Source organism: Chelonia mydas, chromosome 9 (assembly GCF_015237465.2).
Source record: "Chelonia mydas isolate rCheMyd1 chromosome 9, rCheMyd1.pri.v2, whole genome shotgun sequence".
NCBI lineage: Eukaryota > Metazoa > Chordata > Testudines > Cheloniidae > Chelonia > Chelonia mydas.
In genome coordinates this window covers 34,227,476-34,239,816 of record NC_057855.1, presented here as the reverse complement: position 1 = coordinate 34,239,816, position 12,341 = coordinate 34,227,476, and the positions used below count along the sequence as shown (strand labels likewise).

The window sequence follows — 12,341 nt, the reverse complement described above, 5'->3', positions numbered from 1 at the left end:
GCAGTCTGTAAATTCAGTATGCTGCTAATTATTGAAATATTGATGCTGCCAAGCCTAACCTTCTGCTGGCACATCCCCTTGTACCAGAAACAGTTTCCGTTTTACAGAAATTCTCCCTGTCTGTTTAGCTTTTCATCTAATATATGTCCTTCTTTCTGACTTCTGCTGTGGTAGAGGCCCTCTTTGCCTTATAAAACTTATTTCTGTAAATGCCATCTTCTTTATTTTATCTTAATTGCAGTACAGTGAAAGGAAATCCATTATTTGTCTGTTTACCTTAACATGTTCAAATACTGACTCTGATGCATGGATTTATAAAGACATAATTGTCTCCCTCCAAGGGTTAGCCAGAGCTTCCCCTGTTTCTTGGAATGGGCATCCCCATAGTTGTAAAGGAATATGTTCTTAATAGTTTTAAAATTTGTGAGGAGAAAGGAAGAAGTCACTTAAGTGCACTTAAGTGTGCACTGCTCCTTATTTACAGCCAAAAACTAAATCCTTCATTTTTCAATGCCCAATATATTATGTGTATCTTTTGTAAAATACAACCCATACAATTAATTATAGAAATATAGTGTCTGTAGATAATCTCATTAAATATAGTCTGTTAAAAGCCAAGGGTCAGATGCTGCAATCCTTACTCACATGAGTAACATTTGGGGATATTATACATGTAGGGACTACTCACATTACTAAGGATTGCAAGACTGGGTCCTAAAGAATGTTAAGTAAATGAGAAAATAATTAAAAATAAAAGAGAAAGTGATTACATAGTTAGGCATTTATATACCACATATCACTACAAGTAATTAGCCACAAAATTACTTACATACATACATATTTACAAACATTTATTTTTCAAAACTAATGTTCTGGGAACACTTTACTAATCAAACACTTCAGAAACATGCTTTATATTTCTCCATTTCCCCAGGCCAAAGAGGAGAACAAGGTATAATGGGCAATTTAGGAATTCCTGGACATCCCGGTGTCTTTGGATACCCAGGCATTCCAGGAAACAGAGGTGAGTTACTATAATATTTACAGGTTTCAGAGTAACAGCCGTGTTAGTCTGTATTCGCAAAAAGAAAAGGAGTACTTGTGGCACCTTAGAGACTAACCAATTTATTTGAGCATAAGCTTTCGTGAGCTACAGCTCACTGCATCGGATGCAACAGTGAGCTGTAGCTCACAAAAGCTTATGCTCAAATAAATTGGTTAATCTCTATAATATTTACCTTATCTAATTATTTAAGAACATATGAATTGCCATAGTAGATCAGACATGTGGTCTGTTTAATCCAGGATCTTGTCACCCACACTGGCTTGAATCATATGCTTCAGAAGAAGATGCAAGAAACCCCAGACTAGGCAAATGTGGTATAATCTGCCCCCAGGAAGGTCTAATCCTTATCCCTAATAGTTAGAGATTACTTAAAACTTGAAATGTGATATTTTTATCCCTTCCAGAATGCTTTTTCTTAGCATTAACTATTATAACTCTGAATATCCTTGTTACACAGGCGCTGGCTTCCTCCTTGCACCACAGGTGCTCAACCCCCACTCTGTCCCAGGCCCCACCCCCGCTCTGCCCCCACTCCACCTCTTCCCGCCCAGTTCCACCCCCTCCCCCAAGCGTGCCCTGTCCCAGCTCCTCCCCCTGCCCCCAGCACCTCCTGCATGCTGTGGAACAGCTGGAAGGGGAGGAGTTGATTGGCTGGGTGGGAGGCACTCGAGGGGGAGGAGCTGGCTGCTGGTGGGTGCTAAGCACCCACTAATTTTTTTTTCATGGGTGCTCCAGGGTTGGAGCACCCATGGAGTCGGCACTTATGCCTTCTTATGTAGATAAATGTCCAATCTTTGAATCTTGCTCAATTCTTGATCTTAATGAGTTCCACAGTCCACTTATAAATTGCGTGAAAAAGTATTCCCTTCTATCAGTTTTGAATTTGAAACCTTTCAATTTCATTGAATGTCCTCTTGTATTTGTGTTACTAGATGAGGAGAACAGAAGTTCCTCACCTACCTTCTCTAGACCATCCACTTTTTAAAATACTGTTATCAAGTCCCTTTTATTCATCTCCTTCCTAAAATAAACAATCCCAATCTTTTCAATCTCTCTTCATATGAGAGTTTTTTAATTTACACAATGTGTGGATTATTTCTGGTGTGGGCATGCTAATTTCACCTCAGCAGTCTCGTTAAACAGTTCACCATGAATCCATTCTTTGCTTAAATGATGATATAAATAACATCATTTAGTTAGTGAAGCACTTGCGCACAGGCAACTCCAATTAAAGCCAATGGGAATTTCACATGTGCAGATGATGGAATGATCAGGCCTCTGGCGTCCTGCTATTTCCTTGTAATAGTGGGAATGGAAGAAACCAAGTTGCCTTTGTCTTCTCAGCTGAGGGTGAAAAAAGAAGTCTTGTTGAAGACTGCTGCTTTTAAGAAGCTGGTTCTTCTGCTGCTTTAGCATAGTCACATACAGTCGTCCTTGAAAATAATAGTATATTTTTGTTCCTTTTCCATTTACTATCTGCTAGTCATGTTTCCTCCGCATATTTCATTTATATTGCTTTGCAGGTTCTCCTGGCCTTCCAGGATTGAAGGGAAGAAAGGGGTCCTTAGGAGCAAAAGGTGAACCAGGTGATAAAGGATTTCCTGGACCATCAGAGACCACAGGGAATACTGGGGATAAAGGAGAACCAGGATCAACAGGTACATCTTTTTTTCTATTTAATTTGAAAACAGTTAGAGACAAATAATCCAAATTACAATTCAAACAGCCTGGCCGCCCACAGCTTGTGGGTCACCAGGACTGACTTAAATTTTCTGGAGCCCAGGGCCAAAGCCCAAGCCTAAGCGCCCAGGGCCAAAGTTGGAGCCAGAGGGCTTCAGACCTGTGTGGCTGGGTTCACGTTACAGGCTCCCCGCCTGAGGCTGAAGCCCTTGAACTTTGGCTTCCCCATCCAGGGCAGTGGGGCTCGGGCTTTGGCCACCCCCTGCCCAAGACGGTGGAGCTCAGGCTTTGGCTTTGGCCCCACCACCCAGGGCAGAAGGGCTCTGGCGGGCTCAGGCTTTGATCCCATTCTCCGCCCCCCCCCCCCCCCCCCGGGGTTGTGTAGTAATTTTGATTGTCAGAAGGGGATTGTGGTTCACTGAAGTTTGAGAACGCCTGCTCTTACTCATGAAAGAAGCTGACCGGAATGCCCAGATTATTCTGTACCATTTTTAAACATCTGATTGCTGAACAGCAGAGGGAGGCTTATGGGTTATTTTTTTATAGCACATATTAAAAATATTCACTTTCTCTTTTTAATTACTTATTACAATCTGTATTCCTAAAAAGTAATATCAGTGTGATGTCACATCAGGTGTGATATGCTGTCATGTCAATAGTGTATGAAGTTTAGTCATGAACTTTTGGTATGGATGCATTTGCAAAGACTTACGTGTGCCCACCAATTGGGTATTTGTGAGCGAACAGATTGAATGTGCTCACAAATACCTGATTTGCAGATGTACACTGGTATTTGCTCTCATAGGTGAGGCACCATGCACATATCTGCACACAAGTTGCATACACTTAACCTTTATAATCAGGCTTGTGGTGTTATAGATGTTCAGATACTTTCTTTTTTAATTCCATATGAGAAATACCAGAAACTTTAACAGAAGGCCCTTGTATTTTGTAATGTGTTTGCTTGTAAGAGGATAACTCCAAATTAATCACTTCAGGCTCCATTTTTCCTTTTCCATTGTTTTTAAGAGATGATTTAATGCTATTATGAGCTACTGGTTTTAATGCTATTCCATACAATTGCTGCTATAGGATTTCCAGGAAGAACAGGTCTGAAAGGAGAAAGAGGAGATAAAGGTATACAAGGATCAGCAGGGCTTGATGGGACATCAGGAGTATCAGGTCTGCCAGGTATGCAGCATTTGCTATGAAAATTAAAAGCAGCATGTTCACAGTACCACATAGACTGTAGAGATGGGGGTAACCACACAGAGGAGTGGAAAACAATATTATTATTTATTTATTTTATAATAACCTTAAAACTTTGATTACTTAACCTAAACTCTCTCTGTTAACCTACCTCGACTGTGATTATTTCAAGCTTTCCGAAACTATGAGCAGCTTCAAAAAGCTGCTAATTTAAAAAAAAAAATCTGCTCCCCAAATGTTTCCTTCTTTCTTCCCAGATGTGGAATTCCACCAAATTACATGGGTTTGATATACAGGACAAGCAATATTAAGTCCTGAACCAATGACAAGTCTAAGATCCAAATATCTTATAAGCCAGCAGCACTAGAAATGGGTGCTTTGTACTATTGAAGAGAAGTTCGGAATCCACTGGTTTCCCAGTGGCATAAAGCAATTGTAACTTCAGTTGTAATTGAAACTGCTAAAAGTATTGTGGCATTAAGATTGATAGAAAAGCTATTTTAGATACTTTAGAAGTTTCTTATTTTAATTACAATTCTTCTCTCCCGATACATGATGTTGTGGGATGGTGTACTGAAAACGGTTTATTGAGCCTGGATTGAGATGACATAGTTATTAACTCAGTTGTGGCTGTGCTACGTATGAGTAGCACAGTCTTTTCAGGCTCATGCGGATAAAATTTTGATGCCATGCTGCATCACCATGTGTTCTTTTTAGCTGTGTCTTTGAGATTATTTCTTTTTAGAAATCATCATATAAAACTTGATTAAGTAAGTAAAAATATATCTGGGCTTGTGCTCACACAAATAGCCCACACCAGGAGAGAAATAGTCCATGTTCGATATCATTATTGACAGACCAAGTAGGCAACAGGAAGAGGCCAGTACCGGTAACAGGAAAAAGCAATAACTAGCAGGAAAGAGTGCTGGTGCTCCAGCTCTGTCCCTCTTTTTAATGTCTCATGTAGAGCAGAACCAAACCTCACTTATCTGTATACACAGCAGAACCAGCCTATGTATGCATCTTGTCTATCAGAGAAATTAGGCATATAGGTGGCAATTCTAAATTATATTAAATTAAAAAGTCACCAAACTGAAATGTATCCACACTGACACAAGAAAAGGTCATGAAGAAACTCCACAAACCACACAAAAAAACCTCAAATCCTCTCTAATCCTATTGCAAAGCACTTGGTGGATAGACAGTGTAGGTCTTTGCAATGTGCTCAGAAGTTCACCAGTCTCAGACCTACAAGGGAAGAAAAATCCAAAGCAAAAACAAAATCTTAATCTATATCTATGAAGTCCCCAATGGACTAGACTTGGGATATCACAGCTGTGGAACTGCCAGCCACAGGAACTGAGAATTGCTGCAAATCTGACAGTCTCCAGGCTGAAATACAAGACCCATTTCTTTGTAAGGGCTTCCAAAAATAATAGTAATAATTAAAAATCTGTACCTGTACTGGGCAGAGGAAGAAATTATATTTAAACTACCAATTGATTTAAACACTTCTGAGATGCCATGACAATGAGCATGGGAATGGATACTTTGTGCTCATGATAAGTGTACTAAGCAGCCTAAATCTGAGGCACACATGTTGAGACAATGTTGATACTTTGTCAACTTACAGGTCCCAAAGGAGTTGTAGGTCTGCCAGGATTTCCTGGAAGACAAGGATTACCAGGACCTCCAGGAGACAGAGGTGATATGGGAATGCCAGGTGATTCTTTATAAAATCTTGTTACAAATTCATATACTACATAGAAATAGCTGTACACTTACTGTGGACACAATCCTGCAGTTCCTATTCAGACAAGTAATTTTTACCCCCTCAAGTACCAATCAACCTTATTGGGACTAGTCGAATCAGCAAGGTTTGAGCTCTATATCTGTAAATATGGAACATGATTATACTAAAGTTAGTGCTACATATGTACTCAGCATACAATCTTGTAATAAATTTACTGAATAGTATTTTAACTTAACTTAGCTGTTTTAACTAAATCAGTAACTAAAACCTGCTCTTATGCATCTGTGGTTAACTTCCTTATGGGGATTGAAGATACTATTAATATTTTGGGGTAACATGTAAACATATTAAAGTGAGATTGATCAACTTGAAAACAAGATTCAAATCCAGCTAAATAATGTTATTTTGCAAATTTCTTCTTATGCGTTCATTTATTATTTTCGTCAGTTGTGAAAGATGTGCCGAGATTCTATTAGATATTGTTATAGCAACAGAAATACAATCTGGCTCAGATGAGGCTCCTGCTATTCCTTTTTTTCCCCAATTGACTCTTCTTTTCTGAGATGAGAAGGAAAGCATGATGTCTCTGCATCGGTGGAGACTAGAAGTGCCATACAGGACCTGTACAGTGTTTCTGGAGAATGCAGTTAGAATTGGGCTGATATGTAGCAGTAATACTGGTAGTCTTACCTTGACATATCATATTTTATGATAGTCACATGCCAGCCACGTGTTCATGGGTCTCTCTGAGGGAACTCCTGCTTGGAGTGAAAGCAAAAATTATCCTCTCAAGTGTGTTTAGAGACCTATAAAGTGGAGGAGAGAAGCTTGAGAGTCCACTCTGAGCACTGATGAGGAGCAGCTCAGATTTAGCTGCAGAGTGCTGGTGTTTGGGCTGCTGTGGAAGAGGAAGAGGCTGGCTAAAGAACTCATGCTCAAGAACCCAGGAGGGTTTTGGGAGCCACACACACACACACACACACACAAAAATATACATAATTTACACTTAATTAATTTAATGCAAAATGCAATGGTCAAGTTGAGAAATAAGCTCTCAGAAATCAGGATACAGTAACTCCTCGCTTAACATTGTAGTTATGTTCCTGAAAAATGCTACTTTAAGCGAAACGATGTTAAACGAATCCAATTTCTCCATAAGAATTCATGTAAATAGGGGGGGTTAGGTTCCAGGGAAATTTTTTTCGCCAGACAAAATACACACACACACACTCTCTCTCCCTCTCCCTCTCCCTCTCTATATATAATATACAATATAAGTTTTAAACAAACAATTATATACTGTACACAGCAATGATGATTGTGAAGGTTCGTTGAGTTGGTGAACTCAGAGGGTGGGATATTGCCCAGGGAATGCCTTACTGCTAAATGATGAACTAGCACTTGGCTCAGCCCTCAAGGGTAACACCTTGTTAATGTAGCCTCACACTCTGCAAGGCAGCACGAATGGAGGGAGGGGGGACAGCATGGCAGAGAGACAGACACACACCGTGTATGTGTGAGAGAGAAGAGCATTGCCCCTTTAAGTATGCTGACCCCATTCTAAGTACACTGCCTTTTAAAGTAAATCAGCAAGTTGAGACAGCAGCTGCTGCCCGCAAGCTCCTTCCGTCCTGAGTCCTGTCGTGTCCCCTACCCCACCCCCGCTCTGTGGAGATGGGGTAAAGGAGTGGGGGGCAAGAGCGGGGGGGAATACCCTGATATTAGCACCCCTCTTCCTGACCCCCGCGCACAGCAAGCAAGAGGCTACTGGGAGCAACTCCAAGGCAGAGGGCAAGAGCAGTATATGGCAGTCGGGGGAGGGACAGCTGAATTGCCCAGCAATTGATAGCCTGCTGGGTGGCTGCTGCACAGGGAACTTAGGGGAGCGGGGAGCTGATAGGGGGGCTGCCAGTCCACCCTGGTTCCAAGCCCGCACCAGCCAGCTGCAACGGGCTGCTCTTTCCGCAAACAGTGGACAAAGCAGGCAGCTGCCAAACAACGTTATAAGGGAGCATTGCACAACTTTAAACGAGCATGTTCTCTGATCAGCAATATAACAACAAAACAATGTTAACCGGGACAACTTTAAGTGAGAAGTTACTGTATTCCAAAAGGTGAGGCTGAAAGTTCAAATTTAATTGTTCTTGTCCTTATGGTCTCTTCATATCATTTTGTATTTTTGTCACCTGACACTATGTGATATTATGCCGATTTATATAAGATTACAGAAGAAATTTTGTTTTACACTTTGGGCTAAATTTATTACTCTATGCACTATTTTTTTTAAGCAGACCTCATTTTAGCCTCAAATGGTGTGCCTGCAATTAACTGGAGGTATAAATAATACAATTTAGCAATTTGACTGATTGTCCTTGTTGTTGTTAATGTTGTGTCTAACTGCTATAATTTCTGCAACTCAAATTAATAGTGGGCACAAACTAGCATCCAAAGAATTCAAACCCATTAAAAAAATATAGGGCATCACACCAATCTTGCAAAACATGATTGACACAAAATTCACAGGAAAATGCTGGAGGGATGCCATGATATAGGAAAACTCTTCTGGGATTATCCCAAAGACTTCAGGTCTGATGCTGGAAAATTGATCCAAGAGTTATTTCAGGGATATTTTCCCAAAACTATTATTAAAATATTAGGAAAATTGTCTTGATTGTCTAAAGTTAAACAAAGACAGAACGTGTTAAGATTGCTTGTGATAGCCACTAATAAGTGCAATGTACCTTCTGTGGAAAGTGTAGAAGATCTTTTTATATACACACAAAGCATGAAAAAATACCTCCTCCCACCCCACTCTCCTGCTGGTAATAGCTTATCTAAAGTGATCACTCTCCTTACAATGTATATGATAATCAAGGTGGGCCATTTCCAGCACAAATCCAGGGTTTAACAGGAACATCTGAGGAAGGGGGGCGGGTAGGAAAAAACAAGGGGAAATAGGTTACCTTGCATAATGACTTAGCCACTCCCATACACATTGTAAGGAGAGTGGTCACTTTAGATAAGCTATTACCAGCAGGAGAGTGGATTTGTGTGGGGGGGGGGTGAGAAAACCTGGATTTGTGCTGGAAATGGCCCAACTTGATTATCATACACATTGTAAGGAGAGTGATCACTTTAGATAAGCTATTACTAGCAGGAGAGTGGGGTGGGAGGAGGTATTTTTTCATGCTTTGTGTGTATATAAAAAGATCTTCTACACTTTCCACAGTATGCATCCGATGAAGTGAGCTGTAGCTCACGAAAGCTTATGCTCAAATAAATTGGTTAGTCTCTAAGGTGCCACAAGTACTCCTTTTCTTTTTGCAAATACAGACTAACACGGCTGTTACTCTGAAAAATGTACCTTCTGTAACTCATAATCTATACTATCTCAACTCTGCTGTTTTCCCTTACTACTTTTAATTGCAACCATTTCTTTTAATATGTATGTAAGAAAATAAAGTGTACTGTCAGTTATCTGTTTTACTTTAATAGGCCATAAAGCATAGGAAATATCTAGTATGATATGTTAAGGTGATGCTTTTGAGAGTGATACCTATATTTGCATCACTCCAGGTTCTAAAGGGGAGAGAGGATCTCGAGGTTTACCAGGACCATCTGGTGCACAAGGCCCTCCAGGCCTTCTTGGTTTTTCAGGTGATAAAGGAGAACCAGCTAGTTCAGCATCTGGGCCTCCAGGAAAACCAGGACCAAAGGTACAGCAAGAAGACAATGGATAAGCTATGGTAATGACACAATAGGCAGCACCTTTGAATGCGGATGAAATAATGTGAAGTATAAGCAAGGGCAGAAAATTTTTATGGCGCAAGCTAACCCATTCAGCGCTGTAGGGAAATAATCTGCTGTTGATGAGAAATATTGAAATCCTATCCTGTCATCATTTTAGGAGAAATCAATTAGCTGTTTTTTTGTTCCCCTGTGTCCAGGAGTTTCATATTTGTAAAGATGGAACCTCTTGGAATAATTTTCATATTTTTATTTATGAAGACTGATCCTTTTGAGAATAAGAACTGGTGCTGACAAATATTTGCTGACGATTATCAAGTGGTTCAGAAATCCATTTATCCCATGTAAAGAAAATAAGACAATTTTAAAGTTGTGCTATCAGTTTTTGACAGAGTAGTAATGTCAAGATGAAACATGAGTTGTTACTTTTTAAAACAGTTCAATTTTCTCTAGAAAAGTTACGCCATGTGACTGTAATTCAGTGTCACATATTCAGGTCCATGAGCAGCTAAAACCCACATTTTCAAATACAAATTAATTGTAATCTATTTTACTTGCTGCATAAGATAATTTGAAATGTGTGGATCAGCTTGTATGTTGTATTACACCTTAGGCATTCCATCCAATCTATGTGTCTCGATTTTTATACCATGCCCATGCCTGTTCTATCTAGGCACCATTACTTATTATCTTGGACCTATATGTAGGAACATACTAATTATATTGGGTCAGACCAATTATCCATCTACTTCAGAGCCTTGTTTTTGACAGGTTTCAGAGTAGCAGCCGTGTTGGTCTGTATTTGCAAAAAGAAAAGGAGTACTTGTGGCACCTTAGAGACTAACACATTTATTTGAGCATAAGCATCTGATGAAGTGAGCTGTAACTCTTGAAAGCTTATGCTCAATAAATTTGTTAGTCTCTAAGGTGCCACAAGTCCTCCTTTTCTTTTTGTTTTTGACAGTGGCCTAAACCAGATAATTCATAGGAAGGTGGAAATTAAAAAAAAAAAACTTCATGTGGACATTTGTGTACAACTATATATTATGGAGAAATTAATTCCCAGGCCCCCAGAGGGTGACCATTTTATATTCAGGAGCTGTTAAACCAGCTAGTGTAAAAGCCAATAAAGTGTATGTGGTGTTGGTGATACTGAGTATGTGGAGAAAATAGAGGCCAGAGATTCGGGGAACTGCTTTGTGAGATATTTAAAATACATTGGACATGTGTTTCAGAAACTAAGATCTCTCTTTGAAACCATCAGTTGTGCATTATAAAATTTTAGAAGCAACATGTCATATGCCTACTTTGATATTTTCTGTCTGCAGATTATCTCACAACAAATAGCCATGATTATATTCACAACAGCATTAATACATGTGATTTTTTTTTTAGAATGCTACTAATTCAATATGCATTTTAACTTAATTAAAATCTTATCCAAAATGTATTTGGCTGCTGCTTCTTAGGGTGATCCAGGTCCCCCGGGAGAAATGGGAAGAAAAGGGGAAAGAGGATCACCAGGTCAGCCAGGACTTGTGGGAGAACCTGGACTAGCTGGAAACAGGGGGGATTGTGGAAAACCAGGAGCTCCAGGTGAGCTTTGGTTTTGGAAAATGGTGAGATTTTACATGCTTTTAGCAAAAGGGAATCTCCAAATCCTCCAACAGAAATAACTAGGCCAGTTCCTCAACTAATGGGAGTTGGCAAAGCACCACGGAAATTAAGGGAGCTGTGCTAGTTTACATCAGCTGAGAATCTGGTCAAAGTACAATCATAGTAGATCTAGCAAGCCATTAACTCTGGATCCAGTATAGATCTGAATTCAGGGTGATGCAGCTTTTTCTTCTTTTTCTTCCAAACTCTCCCCCCCCATTTACAGGGCCATCTGAATGTGCTGGAGATACTGGCACTAAAGGGTGCAAGGGTGTGGCAGGACCGAGAGGCACTGAAGGCCCTCCAGGTTGGATTTTTATCCTCTCTCTCATTTCTTTCCCAGCTCTCTGCATTCTTGTTTGTTTCCTCTGTTGACATGAGATAGCTGAGATTTTCAATTTCTTCTATCAGAGGGGTAGCCATGTTAGTCTGTATCCACAAAAACAATGAGGAGTCAGTGGCACCTTAAAGACTAACAGATTTATTTGGGCATAAGCTATCGTGGGTAAAAAACCCACTTCTTCGGATACATGGAGCGAAAATTACAGATACAGGCATAAATATATATTGGCACGTGAAGAGAAGGGAGTTACCTTACAAGTGGAGGACCAATGCTGAAGGCCAATTCAGTCAGGGTGGATGTGGTCCACTCCCAATGATTGAGGAGGAGGTTTATTGGGAGTGGACCACATCCACCCTGACTGAATTGGCCTTCAGCATTGGTCCTCCACTTGTAAGGTAACTCCCTTCTCTTCACGTGCCAATATATATTTATGCCTGTATCTGTAATTTTCGCTCCATATATCCGAAGAAGTGGGTTTTTTACCCACGATAGCTTATGCCCAAATAAATCTGTTAGTTTTTAAGGTGCCACCAGACTCCTTGTTGTTTTTGTCAGTTTCTTCTGAGTTTTTTGCAAATTACTTTATATATTTTTGAAATTGGGTTCTGAAGTTCTTTAACATTTCCATCATAAAGCTATAGGTACAGTTATAAAGTTTTAGTACAATTTTAAACCCAGAGAAGGGGGTTTTTAAAAATCAGGACACTAAAGATTGCAGGGAGATGTAATAGCCTCACAAGTGGTGAGAAAGGCCTGCTCTGCCTCCTGAAAGATCATTGAGATATCCACAGTGGATGAAAAAACAAAGACCTAGCCAGAAGTAGAAAAAAAGCAGTCAGAGAAGAGAGTGAAAAAGACAGAGGGTGACAGTCCATTGCTAGAGTAAC

At 40.0% G+C, this 12,341-nt stretch overlaps 1 protein-coding gene across 3 annotated transcripts in view; it reads left to right on the top strand.

The window, feature by feature from the left end:
* COL4A3 (collagen type IV alpha 3 chain) overlaps positions 1 to 12,341 on the top strand; it is a 104,172-nt gene that overhangs the window by 73,873 nt on the left and 17,958 nt on the right. For 2 of the 3 annotated variants that reach the window (XM_043522342.1, XM_037909097.2), the window contains exons 33-39: positions 935 to 1,024; positions 2,590 to 2,724; positions 3,839 to 3,937; positions 5,589 to 5,678; positions 9,285 to 9,424; positions 10,925 to 11,051; positions 11,338 to 11,418. In XM_043522342.1, the coding sequence (XP_043378277.1) occupies positions 935 to 1,024; positions 2,590 to 2,724; positions 3,839 to 3,937; positions 5,589 to 5,678; positions 9,285 to 9,424; positions 10,925 to 11,051; positions 11,338 to 11,418 (762 nt within the window). The remainder of the gene's footprint in view (positions 1 to 934; positions 1,025 to 2,589; positions 2,725 to 3,838; positions 3,938 to 5,588; positions 5,679 to 9,284; positions 9,425 to 10,924; positions 11,052 to 11,337; positions 11,419 to 12,341) is intronic. The other variant, XM_043522343.1, reaches the window with a different exon arrangement.